At 38.5% G+C, this 22,732-nt stretch overlaps 1 protein-coding gene across 1 annotated transcript; it reads right to left on the bottom strand.

Moving 5' to 3' along the window:
* Window positions 1–20,105: 20,105 nt before the first annotated feature.
* On the bottom strand, window positions 20,106–21,225 carry LOC110922080. Its single transcript, XM_022166408.2, has one exon. The coding sequence runs from the start codon at window positions 21,109–21,111 to the stop codon at window positions 20,350–20,352; it is 762 nt and encodes a 253-aa protein (XP_022022100.1). The 5' UTR covers window positions 21,112–21,225; the 3' UTR covers window positions 20,106–20,349.
* Between the last annotated feature and the right edge of the window lie 1,507 nt (window positions 21,226–22,732).

Genomic DNA, 22,732 nt, shown 5'->3' with positions numbered 1-22,732 from the left:
GAAAATCGTGGTTGTGGCGCTTGATGCGGAACTGGAGGTCTGGGAGGTATTGGATACCCATGAGCTGAGTAATCCGGTGGTCCCATGTTTCCATGTGCTCCGTCAGGGTAGCGCACATTATATCTAGCCGACACCACATATGGGTCGCGCTCATAGCCGTAGTTGTATTGTGCTTGTGATGGTTCAAACGGGTTGTAAGCCGTTGGACCTGTGTAAGCTGGTATGGGTTGGTCATACCCAAATGGTGGCGAATTTCGTGCAGTAGGTGCGGAGTTCGCTTCTTGTATAGGACTTGAAGGTCCTTCTTCATGTAGTGGCGGATAGTGGCTACTACTAGAATGTCGAGGAGTGCTGAAGTGGTTACCCCCTCCTCCTCGTGTAGACATACGAGCATTGGTCCTCCTACGCCTCGGCGGATCAGGTATTACTGGTTGTGCCGGTGGCGGTGGTGGTGGCGTAACTGCCTCAAAGCGTGAATCCTCAGAGGGATCCTGTGGATGTCTTGGTTGTTGTGTCTGATGAGATGGTGTGTTGTACCACTCATGTCGGTCAAACAAGGCCATAAAGCTGTCTGGGCCTTGATACTGCGGACCATGATATGAAGATCCATCAGATACTTCTATCGGATGCGTGGGCGTACCACGAGCTGGTTCAGTTGGATCCTCATCTTCCTCCATGGGATCTTCAGAAAAGTGGTCTTGTGGACCTAGCGGAACAAAACCTGAAGGTTCCTGTATGTAGTCAGCCGGATTGAACTGAGCTACGTAGTATGGACTAGGGTCGTCGTAGTTCCGGTGCGAAACCGAACGTTGTAGAGGTATGAAGGAAGGTTGTGGGTTGTTGGGATTATTTTCTGAATCTGGCCCAAAGGAGTGCCGGTAGGATGGCGTCGAGCTGTGCGAAGTGGAATGCCTCGCTGGTTCGTAAAGATCTCTTCGTCGTTGTGGCTCTTCGCTCCTTGTCATCGAAGGATGTCTTGTACCAGATGGTCCAGCTTCTTGATCGTGATGGGTCACGATTTCTCCTCGGCCTCTTCGTCCCCTTCCTCTTCCTCGGAATATAACAGGTGGCATTTTCCTGCTCCAAAACTTATTAAAAATCAAATCGAAAATAAAGACAAAAAGGAGTATAAATCCGAATTTGTCCTAAGTTCTTGTCTAGACTCAAGTATGTGCAATTGTGTCACTGAGATTAAACACAATAGGGTAGTGTTTAATTCACTCAATGTTGGCTCTGATACCAACCTGTCACACCCCGATTTCCACGTGTCTCACCGGTGGGCCCGGTGGGGGATTACCGTGACGATGTTGGCAACAATATAGTCAAACCACACAATTATATAATGCACAGCGGAAGCATAATTTAAATATATAATTTCAACCTCTGATTGTAATATCAAAATGTATTACAGAAGTTGGATATCCACAGTGGATCGTAAATACAGATAAAGTGTTGTTCCATTAGATACTGCAATCAAGCTTGCGAGGCTTATCCCGACGCTAGGGAGCTAATACCAGCCAATTACGTTTAGGTACCTGCACTTAATCTTTTTGGGGAAAATACGTCAGTTTACACTGGTAAATACATTCAACTGACACATTTGAAAATGTTTATTAAAATTGATTTGAATGCACAAGGCACAAACTCTTTTATAACTTGGGAAAATAAGTCAAAAGTATTTACCTTTGCAAGTATTAATCCTTAATTTAAGATCAAGTCACCGATAGCTTTTACTGGGGCTCCTAATCTGGAACGAAGGTTTTAATTAACCTCTTAGAATCCTAACGGTCCTTATATTAGCCGTAGCTTAAACCGGTTGATTCCGATATATAGATTTGGTTAATTCGCACGAAAAGGCGAAAACCGGGAATGGAGTATGATTTGGACCCAACAAGTTCAGTGACTTGTTTTAGATGGGTTTGTAGTTCATACTCTGGATTTTGGGGTTCAAATAATATAATTTGACCCATATCGGCTATTGCACGAAAACTAGTTCCGTGGGCCGTACCGTGTGCGCAAATAGGCGAAACGGTTAACCATAAGAGTCGTACGCTTATTTCCTAAGTCAATATGCCTTAAAAGTATTTTGGTATCAGTAGGATACCTTCCGTAATGCCCGTAACGAGTTTGAGTTTATATTATGCCCCGTAGGGGCTTTTCGGTCATTTTAAAGACTTTAAAAGGGATTTTCGAGTTCTACAGGAAATCTGAGCTTCCCGAACAGCTTATAAAGCTTAAAATACTTTATTTATTATTTAAAACCAGTAGCAACTGGAATCGGGTCAAAAGACCTTGTAGAACTCTCGTTTTGGCCAAAAAGGGCATATTCGGTATTTACCGAACCGTAGCCATAACCGCAGGTTATGAGCAAGGTAAAAATTATTAAAAATCTTTAAAATTCCCAAAATATTATTTTACCACAGTGGGTAAAAGTTTTGGTGACGAAAACTTGGGTTAGATGGGCGTTATGCTAAGTGCGCCGTTAATTGTAAAACTTTCTTAAAAGTGCGCCTTTTAGCATAACTCTCATTCTAGACCTCGGATTGACGTGAAACTTTAGGGACATGCTTATAATTCAACAAGCAAGGTTTTGGTCCGTTCACGTGTCCGAAATACTCGTTTTAATTTTAAAAGGCCGTTACGGTCAACTTTTAGGCGAATGACGGAAATGCGCTAAAGACTCGGATAACTCATGAACCGACCACAGAGGCTTATACCAACATGTGACCTGGTCCTAAGAGAGTCCTAAGGTATATTTATACCTTACTAAAACGGGTCAGAACTGAAGTCAAAGCAAAAGTCAAACTTTTGCGACATTCGGCTCCGAACCGGTTCTATATGGTAAATGGTCGATTCAAACGAGCGCAAACATGTTTATATACTTATTATCATGTTTTATGATTGTCAAAACAGGTTCCATAACATATATATCACAGATTATGCTTAAATTGCTAAAATAGCTTTCTGTTGACTTTTTAACCGCACGTTTGACTCGATAATTGACATAGTTAGAGTGGTGATCAGGGGGAACCATTTTAGAGGTTTAATACCCACATAAATACCAACTCATAACCATTTTTGATTCGTCATAAGACTGAATCATTTGCAAGATATTGCAATGACAACCGTTAGTTACGACGGTTGCGTTTATAGGCTATAACTATGGAAATGTGAAACCAAAATGGTTATGAACGACTTACAGAAGTTAACTCTTGATGAGAGAACAGAAGGGAAAGCTAGAGAGCTCTTGAATGATCAGATATAAGTGTTTTTGAGTTGTGTGAATTGTTATGCTTAAGGCATGCTATTTATAGCCAATGCCAAGCTTTGTTGATCATTGCAAGCACTACCATCTGACCAGAGGTAATGGTAGGTGTCCCCTAAGTGATATGGGTTGAGCATAGGGTGCCCATGCCCCATAATTATGTGCATGATCGTTCACAAGTTCCAAAAGCCAAGTAGTTACCATATTTCTGCATCTGGGGACTTTACGCGGCCCGCATGGGAGTTCCCATGTGTTTTAATGCGGGTCGCCTAAAGATCAAACATCAGACGCGAAATAGAGCGGGCTCGCGGCCCGCCTCAACTTATGTTGAAACCTTACGCGGGTCGCCTAAGGTTAATATTTCAGGATTTTTAAATCTTTTGTCATGATTATCAGAATCGGGCCATTAATAACGAAATCTTTCGTAATGATTTGCCTGACCTTTCGGATTTGAAGGGGTAACTTTGCGGTTTGGCCCTCGGTTATTTACCGATAGGGGCCTCGTGTTAATTACCCGCATTATTAAGTCCCCGGTTTATTTATTATTTATATTGGAAAGCCTTAACTTTCACTGTTGACGCTTTTAACCCTTCTTCTACGAATTCGATCGTATCTTTCTCGTTTCATATCGAAACTTCGCGAAATTCATATATATTATTTTAGTGAGGGTATAATACCGTTACAAAGTCTTTGGAACGTTAAAGGGTCACTCAGAGGTATTATTAAACATGTTGACACAGTTAACCCCTGTAGTTTGTAATCTCTCACTTTCTTCCGCGTTTTATTTTTGTACGATCTATAATTTATTCGTTTGAAGGTTTAAGCATTATTTAGGGATACTATACAGTATATTTACCCTTGTTGACATTTATAACCCTCGAATTTTATATACTTTCAAGGTTTGTCAAAATTAGTCCTTTATTTATTATAGATGCCACGTGTAAACAAATGACACGTGTTAACACATCATTGGACACAAAATTTCGAGGTGTTACAAACATGAAACACTGTCTCGAACAGTTAACTGGTCGGATTTGGGTGGTTCCTGTCCGATCAGATTACCAAGTATGGACGAGGTTTCTGTTGTTCAACACGTTATCAAATCGTCTCGATAAAACTGCAAACTATCAAAACAACCAAGGGAAAAAGATGACCAGGTTGACCAGGTCGGAGTGCCGCCCGACCGGACTTCTGTCCGAACGGATGGTCACCTGATCGGCTTGCACCTTGGGACCCACACTTAATCTATTTTTCAAACATTTGAGGTTTGAAGGTTGAACGAACTGATGTCCAATCGGACTACCACCCGATCGGATTACCACTCGACTATGTGACGTTTAGACTTCAACACTTAAACAATTTTCAACATGTTCAATACAAACGGATTGCCACCCGATCGAACTACAATCCGATGTGAACTTGTTCCCACTAAAGTGTCCAACCAATCGGATTGTCGCCCGATCGGACCGCCGTTCGATCGATCGACCTGAAAGGTAGAGATACTTCTATGTTTTCAAAATGCTACAACGAAAACTTCAAAAGACAAGCCATCATACACAAACACATCCTTCCCAAAGGAAGAAACAACCCACTCGAAAGGTCACCCGATCGAATGACCATCCGAACGGGTTGTCAACCGAACGATTGGCCACCCGATCGGACTACCATTCGATCGGATTGCGGTCCGTCCCTTTAACACTTGTTCCGTCTTACGCACCGATTATCTTTATGATATCATTCTGATCAGGCTAATTCCGCTCTAAGCGCTCCCTTCAATCCACCAATCGCTGTGAGTATACTCGATCACTTTTTGCTTTACGCACTTTTGGGTGTTACATACGTTACTTATTCTAAATCACATCAAACACACTACGCAATACTTTAATCACTAACCAATTACCGCATGTTATACGTGACTTAATGAATGCTTGTTTGTTATGTTTACACATGGAATGCTGTCTACCTGCCTTAGCAACGGTAGTCCTATTTGTTTGGACTCAGCACCTGTTCACTCAGGGGTTGTTAAGGACAATTTGTTACATGGCTCACAGTTGTGAGTGTGTATTACAAACTGCCTTGGGCAGTCAACCCGCAGTCATTGGTATCGATGGGTTCATGTCGATAACTAACATGCCTCATTTTACACTGTGTACGTGCTGGTTATGCGTAACTATTTCGAACTCTATTATATCTATTAAACTTGTATGCTCACCTTTACACTATGTGTATTGACTTTTACTTTAACGTATGTGACAGGTGCTTAGGATGCTTATATGCTTAGCTTGCTGTGAAATCAAGGCTAGGAAAGGTCTAGAAACGAATAAAAATTGTCTGTATTTTGAAATCTGAGTTGTCGGAACAGAACAATTTGACTAGATCTTGTCTGTAATAATTATGTTATCTTTTATGACATGGTATGGGACATATTGCTTTAAATAATTGATAATTATAGTTGTTATGGAAACTTCTGGACAATCTGTTTCGCTCAGTGTCGCGCCCCGATGATTCCGCCATCGGTTGGGGTGTGACACTAAGCTTGGTGATCCGGCTAAGAATGGCCTGAACTCTGATCTGCAAAACAAAACACCGATAGGACTCGTTACAGGAATGGGGTTATTCCTGTAACCACCCTCCGGCGTGAGAATAAGTATTCGTTTATGGGAGTGAAGATATTTGAGAGAGAGAGGAGAAGTTGCGATGGTCTGACCTCAAGATGTATCTTCTATTTATACATTTTGGTGAATTAGGATTTCCCCTTAAGTCGCTTGTACGACAACTCCTACTTTCTTGGAGATATTGCAAATCTTCTATCTGCATGGGAATATACTGATAATATTCTCATTACTGTATCGCGTTTAATGACGGTTTACCCGACCCGAGATGACCGAGCCGGGTCATTCCTCCACACATATAATATCCAATATTGTTCATACATTGTGGGGAACCTAGTCAGCTGTGAATCCACATGACAAGATATCATGTAATAGACTGACATGACATATCAACTAAAAACACATATCGAATTCCATATATTAAACAAATCAAGAGTTCGCATAACATGATGCACCCCAAAATTTATAAAACTAAAAAAGGGGAAATATAAGAAATCACTCACTGTTTCCGAAGCGTCCCAAAATGATAAAGATACCGCACGAGAATAAGGAGAAAATCCAAATGACAAGCGTGATTCAACCTAAACAAACAAATAAAACAAGGAAAGGGTAAACGTTGTGCTAGGCATAACTAAATGAATGAACATTATATGTTGGACTTGTTGGGCCTAACGAGCCTCTACAAGGCTACGCCAAGCCTAAAGGCGAGCCTAAGCAAGGCTACCTACACGAGCCTAATGCTCCTTAACTAAGAACCTAAACTAAACTAATTAGACTAAGAAAACAATAAATAAATGAATAACGGAAAGGAACGGAAAATTACCTCAAAAGAAGCTTCACAAAACGAGAAGAGCTTAAAGCGCAACACCTCCTCTTCGAGAGCGAAAAAGAACTACTACGCACAACAGCCACAGGGGTATTGCACTTGTGGAACCACCTGTTAGGATCCGAGGCTCTCATGATTGTGTTTGTTTGTATGAACTTGACAGATCAATGAATATGTAACAATGTAAAGTGCAGCGGAAATGGATACAAACTGTATAAACACAATCAAGGAAGAAAATAGTTTGATAAACAAGTGCTTTTCATTGAGTCGAATGATTGAAAATACAAAGCAAATGATTACAGCATGTTTACATAAACTAAGCTCCCCCTCAGCTAGATACCCCAAGGTTGGTTGCACAAGATGAAAGGATTGGACTGGAGAAGAAGAATCTACTTAGTGAATCAAATGTAACAGTACAGGGTACTGTTACATTTATAGGCAGTCCAAACCACTAAAGCATCTTGGCTGACATCACCATGATAGTGACATCTAACGACCTAACAACCAATAAACACTGTTCTATACAAACTACTGATATGCAACATCTGATAATCAATATAATACAAACTTGAGATAACTACCGCTTCACGTTCCACTGTTGTAGCCTGGGCACTGATGTTGAACTTCAGTGCTTTCTTCAAAGGTGATCAGTCTTTGAGTGGGCAGTGCTTGAGTCTTCAGCAGTACTTAGAAAACAGCAGTAGATAGAGCAACAGTGTTTGTCTTCAGCAGTCTTTTAGAGTATCATCAGTGTTTAGTTCATCAGTTGTTGTAGTGAGCAGCACTTAAGATTCATCAGCTGTCAGAATACCACTGTCAAGGGGAAAGCAAAGAGTAAACTGCTGCTTATTGATAGTCCACTGATGTGATCCGGTTTTGGCTTTACATTATCTGTTCCTCTGTTAGGGTTCAATCCCAACAATCTCCCCTGGAACAGATAATGCCAAAACCCTTCATTATTCAGGACCTTTATTACTCATCAAGAGTGCCTTAGCTTGATCCTTGAATTCAGCTTCAAATTCCTTGGCACTCTGGTCATCTTCATCCCTACACAGTGAAAGTTCAAGGAGATCCTGCAAATCTTCAACACTTAGGCCTAGTGCTTCTTTCCTTGATATGTACTTCACTTCGCCATTGGCTCTGACTAGGGTCAATACGTGGGTCTTTTGATCAGACATCCACTTTAGTATTTTTAAGCCAAGTGGGTTTCTTGGGAGAGACTTATTTGCAGATGAGTTGAGGGAAGATGGCCTTGAAAACACATGCAGACTTTCAGACATTCTTTTGAAAGCTTCTTCAATGACTTTGTCTGCTGCAGCTATGTCTTCTGCAGTTCCTTGTTCAATAAGTTCTTGTCTTTCAATTTCTGTCTTGTCTTTTGCAGTGTTTGGAGATACAGGTGTAAGACCCGTTCTTATAAATCAAGGCTTAACGTATATTTTGCGAAAATAATCATGTAATTAATGATTATATATACATCAGAAATACGGATTTGTTAAAAACTTTTACAATTTAAGTGATATACATAATGTGATTTAAATCGCCGTTTAGAATAACGACAAAACAACGTTGCGGAAGCTTTATTTAATGTGTGTTCGGTTCTTGCTCGATGCTCGATCTTCATACGGGACCCTCGACATTCACCTATGATCAAAACCAACTTAAAGGTCTGTTTTGATAATTAATTAAACTAATACAACGGGGAAATTAGGAAAATCCCACATGGATATCTTAAACCCAAAATAAAAACTCATTTCTGACCTCCACCGTAACTTACGGTGGCACCGTAAGTTACGGTGGTCTCTGTGTTTCAATTATTCAACCGTACAACAGTAGGCATTTATCGTAACCAAATCATGTCCACCGTAACTTACGGTGGCACCGTAAGTTACGGTGGCCCCTGCATCATTCCTTTCCCTTTTGCCGTTTTTTACACGAAAACTTTCGTATCTTTCAAACCGCTCGTCTGTTTAACCTACCGTTTCTTCCTACGTGTTTGTACAAATTCTTCTATCTGCTTTACTTTTGAAAGATAGAACTCCAGTCTTTTAGCAATGCCTTCTTCGCTTAGACTTTCCTTTTCACTGTCAACCTTAGCTTTTACTTTAGCTTGCCTTGCCTTTATTTTGAGATAATCATCCATATCCTTTGGTGGCATGTAGCCTATGAGTGAGGAGAATCTTCTTTTTGAAGGATCTTCTTCTGTAAAGAATTGCCTCATCTCATTTTTGAGAGCTTCAATTTCCAATGGTTATTTTGCAGCATTAGGATCATGTGTTCCCTCATTGGCAGGTATTGGCTTTCTTTTTCTACTGAGAAGCTTTGGTTGTGATGTAAGAAAAGTGAGAGTAGTGGTGGATGGCTGACTAACAACAGTTGAAACAACTGGTGTCTCAACTGTTGTTGTCATTACAACTGCTGATGTATCAGCAGATGTCTTCTGCTTTTGAGCAGGGGTTATTGTGGTGGTTGTTTGAGTGGTGATCAGTGGTTGACTAACAGTAGTTGAATCAACTGGTGTTTCAACCACTGTTGCCATTACAACAGATGTTATAACATCTGTTGTCTTCTGCTTTTTGGCAGGGGGTGATGATGGTTTGGCTGTTTGTGATGGTAGTGGTTGTTTGGCTACTGTCAGCAGTTTTTGTAACTACTGATGTATCAGCTGTTTGAGTTGAAGTTTTTGAGGTTTTGGATTCTTCTGGTTCAATATACAACCCATCCTCTATTCCTTTCTTTCTCAACTTGATTTTCTCCCCCTTTTTGGCATTATCTGCAAGGGGTGTATTCATGAAGTGGATTGAGGATGGAGCTTTTCCACTTTGGGCAGTCTTTTGTATACTAGCTTTTATAGCCTTGATGTCTGCTTGAGTGTCTTTGAACCTTGATTCCACCATGTTGGTCAGCATTTGTACTTGAATAGCATGCTTTTCATCAGCCACGTGTTGTTGTTTTTCAAGCATTGGTTGGAAAATATTCCAAAGCTCATTTGCAGTAAATGCATGTTGTGCAGGTGCTTGAGCAGGAATAGCTGTAGCTTGTGCTTTCTGAGCTTTTAGAATCTCTTGCACCATATCTTTAATCTCAGCAACTGAACCTTAAAGTTTTTCAACTCTATCCGTCAATTCTTGATAATTTGAATCATCACCTACATCAGCAGGATCATCTGAATCCCCACCAGTGGTGGTTGTACCAATGTGTGACTTAGGAACTGAGTCCCAAAAATCATCCATTGATGCCCCTTTTTCTTGGTACTAGGGACTTCTTTCTTTAGCACTCGATAGACCTTTGATTGTACCGGTGGTTAAAATTAACTCACTGGTGGTTACCGATGTTGCCATGGAAGAAATTGCCTTCAAGGGAGTCTTATTAATGTAACAATTGTCCAACTGAAGATCTGTTGATCCATCAGTTGTAGTTGCTGCTCCACTTGAACTACCACCGAGAGTTACTTGTAACTCAGGGGGTGTAACCTCCTCAGCTGTTGCTGGGATAGCAGAGGTACAAGCATCAGACCCAGTCACTTGTGGTGGTATACTCTCAGTAATGGGTGATAGAGAGGAACTGGTTTGTGTCTGTGCAATATCAACTGCATGCAACAGGGGTATTATTGATTGTGGCATTATGATTGGTGAGGGTATGGGTGTGGAAAGAGACATGTCCTTGGGATCAGGACTGTGGAAGATAGATCCGAGTGGGTCTAGAGCTTCATATTGTGGGGTCCCTGTGCTTACAACCTGATCCTTTTGTGAGGATGCAAGAGGAGTTTTAGGCTGGGGTTGAGATCTTTCTTCCAACTGCTGTGAGGAAGTAACAGCTGTGGTTTCTTGTGACTTTTGTGTTGTCACTAGCATTGACTCTGGGATCTCATCTTCCAGAGTTGCCTTTGGTGTGGGTTTGGAGGGTTTTCTGGATATTTTCTTTTTGGTCTTTTTGGTGGTGGCAGGTATGGGTTTCAAAGCAGTGGGTGTGCTACTTTGATCACTTGGAGCAGTGGGCTCAGCAGAGGTTGCCTGAGGATCAGTGGCAGTTTCTAAAACCTGCTCAGGTACCTTTGCTTTTAACTTTATTGGTGCCATCATTCTTGAAAATGTTTCAATTGTTAAACAGTTTATTTTGAAAGAGACACCTTGTTTGGGCAAATCTGTATCTTTCTCTACAAATTTTTGTTCAAAATAGTAGCTTAGAAATCTTGGAAAGAGCAGAAATGCCTTATTATCAACGTTTCTTACCAAATCATCAAATATTTCCTGGGAGTAATTATAGTTTTTATCGTTTAAAATTGCATACCCCAGGAATTGGATTTTTGTTGGTATTTCATTAAAAGACGTTATTTTATTAGAAACACACATTAGTAGTGTGTGAAATAAAAATCTGGGTGCAGAAGGGAAATAACCCTTTTGTAGGGTATCCCTATTCGGTTGTTCTGCATAGCCCCTGTTCATGAAATCCTTTTTCAACTCGTCTTTAGTAAATGAGGTTTTTCCTTTCAAATCATCGAGTTTAAAGATTTCAGAGGTGGATTTTGGAGAGATTTGTACCTTCTTACCCTGTATCGAGGAGTTGATGGCTGTGATGATGTCTCCTTGTTTTTCAAGGGTGGCATTTTTCCAGAACTCTCTCTGGGTGTAGGATCGGTTTCGACCTGAATAAGTCATTCGGAAGAGCTCTCGTACGTTTCAGAGGTGGAAACTAAGAAACGCACTACAAAACAGCCTGAACTACACTTTAATCCTCTTTTATAATCAATTGACAACGTTTACAGTGAGAGGAAATATCGGCAGCACTTCGGTATCAATCTGACCAATCGTTACAAATGACAAAGACATGAACCTATTTATAATGACACCTATCCGTTTGAAATCCTCAAACGGTTACAGGTTCAAACGACGGAACTATTCAAACGGATGCATGATTCAAACGGTCTTGTTCAAACGGTGGCTTCATACGGTTGACTGTTCCAACGACAATGCATGGTAACTTCTTCAAACGGTTGGATATACAAAAACATCTCATTGGGCCTTGAAATAGATTGCTCTCATTGGACCATAAAATGGCATTACCTAATTAGACCAAGCATTCATTTGTCTTTATCCATATTAACTTTCTCATGAACAATGAATTCAAATGGCCAATATTATTCTCATGATGATGTCACATGTGATGTCATCAAGGTGATGTCACATGTGATATCATGCTTGATCGGATCCGCAACGAGACCGAGATTCAATATTAAGACGAAGACGACAGATGACTGCACCAACACTGGGTATCAAGGTAAATGGGAGCGTCTGCTGTTATCAAAGTTTTGTACTTTGACGCAGATAAGATGTCAATGATGGAGTCGAAAGTGTGATTATCAGTAGGTTTTGTGAGTATACCCACATAGTTGTGTGGAGCTTTGTAGCGAATCTCCGTGGTTTCAGCGGCCATTTGAGTGGCATCTGCTGTTGTAGAGGAAGATGATGGTTTTGATTTTGTTTTCGATTTTGGTTTCGTCATTTTTTATGAAGAAGATCGAAGAAGGTTTTTGGAGTTATGAGAGGGAAACTGCTATGAGAAGAGAACTTTGGAATTCAATTCGACAGTAAAACCCTGTTTGGGTATAATCAGGGTTTTATTTAGGGAAAAGGTGAATACTGATGTGGCAGTGGTTATAATGATCCGACGGCTAAAGGCTGACCACGTGCCAACCCCTGATGGAATGACAAATAATGGAGGACAGTTGTTTTGACAACCACTGATGGATCAAGCATCAGTAGTTACAACGGTAATGAAATGAAGCAGTGGGTGTATCAGTGGATGGAACAATGATTTTAAACATCAGTGTTTTTGAAAAGCAGAGGTTGACTATCAGCAGTGGACAGACTTTAGAGAGCAGATGTTGAGACACAACAGCATTTTAGGTACAACAGTGGTAGAAAATGAAATGAGAACTTTTATTACAACAACTGATAGTGCAACAGTGTTTTAACCTTTGACAAATAATGTTAGCATCTGCTTGTTCAGATGTAGAATTTGATTTTGTCTTATCCAACATCTGTTGAGCACCAGAGATGCTTTTCTTAACAAAATACATTTTAGATGTACATTATCAAGATTAAATTGCCATCAGTTGTCTACAGAAATTTTGTTCAAGGTTTTGCCAAATGTCCATTATTCCAGACAATGGTTTAGCATCCCAGATGATGAAATCATTTCTACTAGAGCTGCTCATTTTGTGTCTAATTACTTGAACTAGAACATGAGTATCTTAGTAGTTCGAAATTAATTTGCAATCAATTTATGATCTATGATAATCAAACTTGAGCTTAACATGACCTTGATATATGTGCCATTTCCTTTTGACCAGATTTAGTATAGTAATTTTACACAAAAACAAGTAAATTACATCCTAACCAGAGATGAACTTTTACTATCAAAAATGAGTTAAAGTACAGAATATATTTTATAAAAAGTAATATATATCTGGTTTTATTAAGAAGAAAAAACACCTTAGAGAAAAATTAAAGGAAGTTTTGAAAATCAACAAAAGGATCTGACAGCTTTACAAATATGTTCATGATCATATCATTCTCAAGTTATTTTGACCTTTGGCTAGGGTCATTTTCTTGTCAATTGATTGTAAATTCTTCTTTTAAGGACAATCACTGGAGATGCTGTAGTTACCTGAACAATTCCTGAATTGATGAAAGCACACAGTTGCATTCTGACCACTGTTTACCCCAATTTTGACCTCGGAAGTGTTTTGTGCTTATACTCTTTTTCCTTTTGGATTCAAAGGTTTTTGAGATAACCACACTTTGAGATTTATTTATTTTTCCCTTTTTGCCCTTCCCATTCACAAGTATAGAAATACTCACTGAGAGGAAACTTAATCCAGAATCATTTTGAAGTAATGTTTTGAGAAATCTGGCCACATTTGTCCATGTTTTATTACCAGATCTCACATCACATATGATTAGGACAGTTTTGACACCTTATTTTCTTAATGTGTTTTGACAAAGTTGTTTTGGTCCTATTGAGGATTCTCAACCTGCCTTTGAACACATAAGAATTTTGACTAAAGTTTTAATTCCCTCTTTCTTTGTTAGCAGAACACTAGTGTTTAGATGAACATAGGTTTAGCTGAACAGAGGTGCATACTTTAGTGTAAAATGTAAAAACATCGCAAATTTCGTAACAACAGTTGAAATCAATTTTGAAAATATCAAACGATCCCATAATTTAACAGATATTTTTCAGATCTGAAAACTATGAGTGACTTGTGCATGATATCACTTGTTGTGTGAAATTTGTGTGTCATATGACATCTTGGTTGTTTTACAGAGTTTCTGATTAACCATTTTGATCATGATTCACTTGTTACTCTGTTTTTCAACTGAATACAACCAACCACAGTATCAATGAATTGTGAGCTGAACTGTTATGTCAAATTGATTGTTAGATCGAATTTGACTGTCCAAGCTCTGATAGCAATTGTTAGGATCCGAGGCTCTCATGATTGTGTTTGTTTGTAAGAACTTGACAGATCAATGAATATGTAACAATGTAAAGTGCAGCGGAAATGGATACAAACTGTATAAACACAATCAAGGAAGAAAATAGTTTGATAAACAAGTGCTTTTCATTGAGTCGAATGATTGAAAATACAAAGCAAATGATTACAGCATGTTTACATAAACTAAGCTCCCCCTCAGCCAGATACCCCAAGGTTGGTTGCACAAGATGAAAGGATTGGACTGGAGAAGAAGAATCTACTCAGTCAATCAAATGTAACAGTACAGGGTACTGTTACATTTATAGGCAGTCCAAACCACTGAAGCATCTTGGCTGACATCACCATGATAGTGACATCTAACGACCTAACAACCAATAAACACTGTTCTAACAAACTACTGATATGCAACATCTGATAATCAATATAATACAAACTTGAGATAACTACTGCTTCACGTTCCATTGTTGTAGCCTGAGCACTGATGTTGAACTTCAGTGCTTTCTTCAAAGGTGATCAGTCTTTGAGTGGGCAGTGCTTGAGTCTTCAGCAGTACTTAGAAAACAGCAGTAGATAGAGCAACAGTGTTTGTCTTCAGCAGTCTTTTAGAGTATCATCAGTGTTTAGTTCATCAGTTGTTGTAGTGAGCAGCACTTAAGATTCATCAGCTGTCAGAATACCACTGTCAAGGGGAAAGCAAAGAGTAAACTGCTGCTTATTGATAGTCCACTGATGTGATCCGGTTTTGGCTTTACATTATCTGTTCCTCTGTTAGGGTTCAATCCCAACACCACCATTTGGTTATTCCACTTACTTTTTACTCAAACTAGGTATTGTAATCTATAAGGAACCAAACAAGGGTATTTATAGGTGTGAAAGGGAGCAACAAAATGAAATTTGGGAGATGTGGGACGAGTCTAAAAGAAGTTTCGCTCGCCAAACTTGTTTTCGCGATTCTCGCTTCGTTATAAGTCCGTTTCGCGCGCGGTTTTCGCCAAAGTTCACTATTTTCAGAGTACTATCGTATGGAAGAGAGTAATCCAATATTCATGGTGTTGAGAATTGGGTTTAAACCTTGGATCTTGATGCGGGTCGAGGGTTACGTTCCCAAACTTGTGTTCGTGATTCCCGCTATGCTTGAGCTTGGTTTTATACACCATTTGAACCTACTTACTCCTTAATATACCAAGTATATCATGGAACTTTGAATGGTTTGGAATGATAGCTCAATGATGGAGAAAAGTTGGCAAGAAAGTCACCCGGAAGTCATCTTATGCCAAACTAAGAATGCAACATGCAGAGTTTCTTACTTGCTATCATTTACATCTAAACCTTCCAAAACAACTTGTCCTATCTTAAGGAAATGTATTTAATGAAGTTTTAGTGATAAGAAGGTCAGGATAGGAGTGTTAGATGTGTTCACGAGTTCTCTAAAGTTTTTTTATCAACTTAAGGAAAAACCTAAGTCTTAGACCTTGAGAGATGGATGGTTGCTTCAAAAAACATGGAGATGAATTTAAAATTTTTTATAAAACATATCTAAGACTATCAATCCCTAGATATGATAACATGTACGATCAAAACATAGAATCTGAAACATTTAATAGCTTAAACATTAAATAATATTTTATGGAATATGAAAACAGATCAGGTTACCAAAACGTGTCGGGTTCTAGGATCCGTTTTTTACGGATGTTATAGTCTCCCCTACTTTTGGGAATTTCGTCCCGAAACAGGGGGAAACCATTTGCGTAGGATGGTGTGTAGGGTTTTCATAGGCGTAAGGATATCGGTTAGATTTAGTAGTAACACTAGGAATCCGGAAATTAGGATCAGATTCTTTCTTAGGAATGTCAAGTAACAAGCGTTAAACACGAGTCTTAAAGATGCTGGGGGTGTGCTCAAGTTAAGATATACTAAAAGTAAGGTTTAAATCTGATTGAGGCGGTAGAGTTCCTGGTAAGGGCTAAATACCCAAATAGAGGAATCGCTTTTGATGCCAGAGGTGCAGAAGTGAAAGGTGTTAATGGTAGCGTATGAGGTAGCCGATCATAGGTGATACAAAAATTATATCATGAAGCCCAAGAATGGTGTATTGGGGATTGATTGCGGCTTAATAGAAAATCATATCACGAAGATGACTTGTAACACGAGAGAGTTTGCAAACTGAGTCTTAAGGTATACTCATGATGCCTAAACTCAAATTCACATCACAACTTGAGATTTTGAAAGAAAATTCTCATAAAACGCACAATGATAGAGTTAAACGCGCAATGTCATACTTGAATCACAAAACACATAACCAAACCAAACTAACACAAAATCTCTCATGATTTGTTTAATGCTCATTTTGATAGTTTGACAGAGACACTAATATAGGAAGTACCAACGGCATATCCACCATGTCTCTATAAAACTTTTATCCACATCGTTATTTGAATCATGATTGATGACACACATAAAACTTACACAAAACTGCTCATGACCAAGTTAACGAGGCTTTTGATCATTTGATAAGGATACTTATATATAGGAAGTACCAGTGACGTATCCACCATGTCCTTACCAAATTTCATCGACTTCATTATCGGATCAATATATTCATAATACCATATAACATTGTCAAAAAAAATTTAGACTATATATAATTTTGATTTTTATTTTATTTATCTAACTAATAGTATAGACCAGCTACTTAGCCTAAAAAATATATAATTTGGTTTCTTTGACAATACAAAAATTATAAATGTATTGGAATAAAAAAAATCTCGGATTCAACCCAAAAATTGTATGAGTTACAATATGGATTATTATAGGAGATTCAAGAGAAGAACAAAATATATCTCAAACACAGTCCAAAATTGTATGAATTACAATATGGATTATTTGAGATTGAAGACACGAACAAAACAAATTAATTAGATAATGTTGAGATATACCTTATGAATCCTCAAAAGCAACTCGTGCTGATAACGTGTTATGAACAAGCCTAATAGCAAGAAGATGAGAAAGATATTGGGAGAGAAAGAGATGTTTATTATTATTGGTGTGTCATTTACAATAAAATACATGGACTATTTATAGGGGGAATAACAAAAGAATGAAAATTACTAATTAGCCCTCATATCATTTAATAAAAAAACCATGAAACATATAAGAATTACAAAACTGCCATTCATTTTAATTCTCAAGATCTCCTAAATCAATGGACAATATTTGTTGATTTTGTTCACAAAAACACTATGGTTCACTTAGGAACCTCGCCCTATATATATATATATATATAGGATAAGGTTCATGCGAGAACCACCTTTATTGTGAGAACCGTGAGAACCAATGTGAACACAACCTAAAATAGCTAAAAAAAACTTAAAAAAAACCTACCCCCCCCACCCCCCAAAAAAAACCTAAACCCCCCTCCCCCACCCCCACCCCCCACCAAGCTAAAATGCTAAAAACTAAACCCCCAAAAAACCTAAAAAATAAAAAAAATCAAAAAAAACACAATTTTTTTAATATTTTTTAAGTTAAAATCGCTACTTTTAATAGTAAAAAAAAATTTTGCTACTAAAAGTAGCGATTTTTTATAAAAAATTTTAAAAAAAAATTTGTGTGCTTTTTAGGTATTTTTGGTTGTGTTCACATTGGTTCTCGCGGTTCTCGCAATAAAGAGTGGTTCCTAACGGATCTTTGTCCTCTATATATATATATATTTATAGGTGGTTTTAGCTTTGCGGGGTTGTACACTTGGCTTTAAGGGTGTTTTACACACTTGGGTGTCGTACTTGCTTTTTTTGTTGTGTACATTTGTTAGGTATTTAAGGTTAGAGTAGGTTAAACCCTCATTTGCATGTGTCCCGTTGCCTCATCCTGTACCACCGACTCACCAACCACCGCCACTGAGCAGCTCGGCTTCTCCCTTCTTTGTCTTCTGGCTACCTCTCTTGACAATCATTTATCTTTACATGACTAAACCCTCATTGCCACTAGCTCACTTACTTACTGTCATACAACGTTGCTGATGCCGGTGATTTGTAGGTAAGTTTATGCTTTTGGTTCCAGATGCTGATCATGAAGTTGATGTTACGGTTAACCTTTTAGGGTTTTCAGGTTGGATTTCTTATAGGTTTCCTGAACTTTATAGCTATATGATTTTGTGACACTTTGGGGTTTTAGGCTTCCGGTTAAGCCTTTATGGTTTTCCGGTGAGAATGCGTAAAACGTTGTCGAATTTGTTTCATGCTTTTGTGGGTTTGGTTGTTCTGGTGACGATGCGCCTATTATCATCTGACAATCCTTTTGCATGTCCAGATTTGTTGACATGATTTTGTTGGTGAGAGTCAAGATGTTTAGTAACCATATTTTTGTGGTTCTATGCATTGTCTGATTGTTTTTTCCGGTTAAACTTTTATGGTTTTCAGCTTTCAGTTAACCATTTATACGTTGCCTTTTGTGGTTTCTTTTCTTCGATGAAGATGAGGCTCTTCTCATCTAAGAAATGTCTTGCATGTTGTGTGTTTGGCTGTGATGATTAAATTTATGATGTGATCATGGGATTTGGTATTTGTGACTTAGTGATTGTGGTTTTAGGTCTCTATGAAGATGGCATTGGCTTCATCCGAGAGACCCAAATGGTTGGTGATGATTAGCATACGCGCATACTTTGGTTTGCCTTATGCATGTCTATAACAACTGTGATGGTTTTTTTTGTCATAAGACGTGGCAACGTTTGTTTCAACCATGACAAAATTCTGAGTTGTTACCTTTGCAACGCCATTGGGTTTTCCTTTCTGAATGAGGCTATGATTTATATGTTAATTATTCTGAGCCTATGGTTTACTATTGTAAACCACAATATATTGTGTGTTGTTGATTTTGTTGTTTTGTCCAAAAGGCTTGGCAAACTTTGTTGCAGCCATGGCAGAATTATGACTTGTTACTTTTGGAATGCTTTTGGGTTTTGCTTTTGAATGCTGGTGTGAGTGAGATGTTAATTATTCTTAACGTATGCTTTGCTATTATAAACCACAATATATTGTGTGTTGTTGATTTTGTTACTTTCCTATTTTGTCGCAAAGCTTGGCACATTTCGTTGCAGTAATGGCAGAATTATGAGTTGTTACATTTCGAATGTTTTTGTTTGTGGATGATTAAATATTGTCTGTATTTGATTTTCGACCTTTTGTTTTTCCATGGGAAGGCTATGGCGTTATTCAAGAATGGAGTTCAAATTGGATGCAAAAAGATAATGGTCGTTTATGGGATTATTGTTGGGGTTTAAAATGTTGTAAAATAAACTGGGTTGTGCATCAGTGTCATTTACGAACCAATCAGGATGAGAAGGCCGGCGAATATGTCGTTTCAAAGATATTTTATCATGCACAAAGATGACTTATGAGAATCCTAATGTTCGTGTTGTAGCCGAACAATCCGATACCATAACTCCAATGATAAATGCTTCTAATCCACTTGGGCTTGGAAAAACACCCTTATATGTGGATGTCATATCTTATCATACGTCTTTAACAAATTTGGAAAGGCATTCTCTGTTGATGAGCCACATAACGAATTTCAAGAAACACATTACGCTCACGTAATGAAGCTTAAAAAGATGTTAACAACCAGATTAGATTATGCGACACTCAATGTAAGAAAATGTAATTAAATGTGTTGATGATTGTGACGTATTGTGAATGTGATGACGTTGATATTCATTGTTACTATATATGTCCTATTTGGCAGAGTTTTACGCTTCCACCAAATGCGTGATGATAAAGAAACCTTCAAATAATGCTTGGTTGTCTTGATTATTGAAATTCGTATAATTCATTTGGTTATATAAAACCCGCCGTATGGTGCATATCTAGTTATTTATAATAAGTTATTTATAAGTCAAATAAAAAATTAATTGAGAGTTTACTTATTTATTAATTTAAAATGAAAAAACGGAAAAAATATGAATTCCAAATGAATATTATCCTAATTTTACGATAAACATATAATATTTACTTCAATTTCTAACCACAAGATTATATGTAGCCACCAATTATTTCCAATAATACGCGTCCGACGCCGTTTCAATTTTACCAAGTGGGCCCGGTCCTTAGCTGTATACAGACGACCAACACAAGTCGTGACTCTCACGCGCTCACTCCTCCTTACCATCAACCCAAACATTCCGCTGCCGTGGCCGCCACGCGGCATATATCGCTGGAGACCTCTCATCCACCCTAGAATCATACGTCCCAAACCCCACTCCACCATTCCCACCATCAACCTCAGCCGTCAACACCACCGTCTCCTCCCCACGCGCCGCCGTCACGCGCCTCCCAGAGCTCAATTTCACCTCCCGATCCAAATCCCATATCGCAATTTCATTCTCATCATCTTCAAAATCTAACCCTAAACCAAAACTATCCCACAACTGCACCACACTTTTCCCGGCGGAAAAATCCGACCAAGAAAACCCGTTACGCCGCCGGAGAGTGAAATTACCATCATGCCCTTCATCATTCCAATAACTACCACCACCTTCAGCTCGAAACACTTCGTTTACACGACCATGTTCATCGTCCTCTGAATGTTCTATATCCTCATCGGACTCCGCCACCGACGACGGCGTATCGTCGGAGCCGCCGTCGTCGGAAAAGTCAAAGTCAAAGTCATCGTCGTCGAAAATTTGCTGGGGGCATGAGTTTTGATAGGAGAGTAAAAGCTTGAGGCGTATGTGGTGTATAAACATCTTTATTTTCTTAAAAATGTTTGTGAAAGTAGCGAAAACTGCGATGATCAGAGCACCGTATGTCCAGAAACTGTATAATTGAGGGAGTTTGGAGATTAAGGAGGGGTTTTGTAAGCATTTGATTCCGGCTTCGAAGTCGGATATGAGGTTAAGTTCTGCGATTTCCATTATGATCAAAGTATCTGGTCGGGTGGTTGTTATATGATTGTGTGTTTGGAGTGGATTAGAGAGAGTTTGGGAGAAGATTGAAATGAGGTGAGAGGGTTTGAAGAAGAGGATGGTTTAGGGGATATATAATGATGGTTAGGTAAGTTTGGGGGAGGCGTTGAAGAATGGTTAAACTTGGCTATTAATTTAACTTTTATTTTTGCTTAAATGTTTATTAGACTAGTCTAATCCTAATTTATTTCTATTTACTTCTGTTTTTTTAAAAGGAGAAGAAACTTACGTGTAAACTTATCCTGCTTGAGGCTATGTCTATGTTTGATGCGTCGACTGTCGTGAAACCGTATCCCCTGATGTGTGGGAATCAGATGGAATACGTAAATCCTCGCTCTCCGTCAGGTTCGAACCCGAGATTAAAGGCCGGATTCGTCCCTTCACCCAGATGTCTATCGGAAATGACCCAAACAGGAATTGAACCCGCGTCTTAACTAGAAAGGATAGACCATTTGACCAATAGACGAACATCTCAGGACATTTCTATTTACTAGATTCTAGTTTGGAAAATGACACCTTATCATCAGGGCCACAATTAGGGACTTGATGTATTGGATATAGTATTTCACGTTGATAAATTTGTTGATGTGGATACTTATTAGATTCATTTTTTAGGTTTTTTGTCTTTACTTTATAACAAAATATAAAAAATTATTTTTATGTGAAAGAAGGACAAGTGTTGCAAGTTGCTACTTTAATTCTTTAATGATTAGAATTTACAATGTATACATAAAACATTATACCATGATTTGTTGAATTTAATATGGTGCAAATTTTAAAAACCGGAAAGGAGCAAGAAGTGTGAAAAACTGATAATTGGATTCTCTCTTCTTATAGCTATGACTAACAATCCATATAAGTTGGATATTGCAGTTATACTCTTTCTTGTAAGGTAAAAACAATATCTAGATAATATCACTTCTTTTATCGAAGAATTCTTCTATGCTTTTGATCCTTTGTTCTCAACCTTTAACTATCCGATCCTCTTTAAGCAAGATTTGTGATCTAAGATTCTACATGGTTGGATGAAACAAACAAATTTATTTAACCGAATTTTCCGCTAGGTCTTTTCTAAAGTTATTACTGGAGATGAGAGGTTCCTATACATAAATTTTTAGATATAAGATGCGAATACATGTTTGAAAAAAAAAAAAACAATATGATAAAGTTTTTTTTCGTTAAAAAGGACGATGAAAACATTCATTCCCACGTGTCATTGTATGAGTGTTGGCCAATCCAAATCATCTATATCTTGTCAAAATATCCAGTCGAGCACGAGATTCTCACGACTTGGATTCTGAACTGCAAGATTCTTGTGGTTTAAGCACCGAACCATGAGACTTTTGATTGTGGGACGATCTTGACCTTGTTTGTTTGGATTAAAGTCTAAAGAGAGCCGTGATTAAGGATGAATCTTAAACTTTTAAAGTTCTAGTAAAATAGATATTTTGTAAAGTTCTCTTGGTGAGATTGATGATCACGTGGCAGTTATATGTGGATAAGATGTGATCAAAAAGTGCAACACGTTGGAAAAAAGGGGAAACTTCTAGGGACCCAACTGAATGCTGAG

This window comes from Helianthus annuus, chromosome 17 (assembly GCF_002127325.2).
Source record: "Helianthus annuus cultivar XRQ/B chromosome 17, HanXRQr2.0-SUNRISE, whole genome shotgun sequence".
NCBI lineage: Eukaryota > Viridiplantae > Streptophyta > Magnoliopsida > Asterales > Asteraceae > Helianthus > Helianthus annuus.
Note: the sequence above shows the minus strand (reverse complement) of the source record. Positions and strands in the feature narration are given on the sequence as shown.

What these genes read in the sequence shown, in the direction of transcription:
- LOC110922080 (XM_022166408.2), bottom strand. Translation starts at nt 21,111, where the DNA reads ATGGAAATCGCAGAACTTAACCTCATATCCGACTTCGAAGCCGGAATC.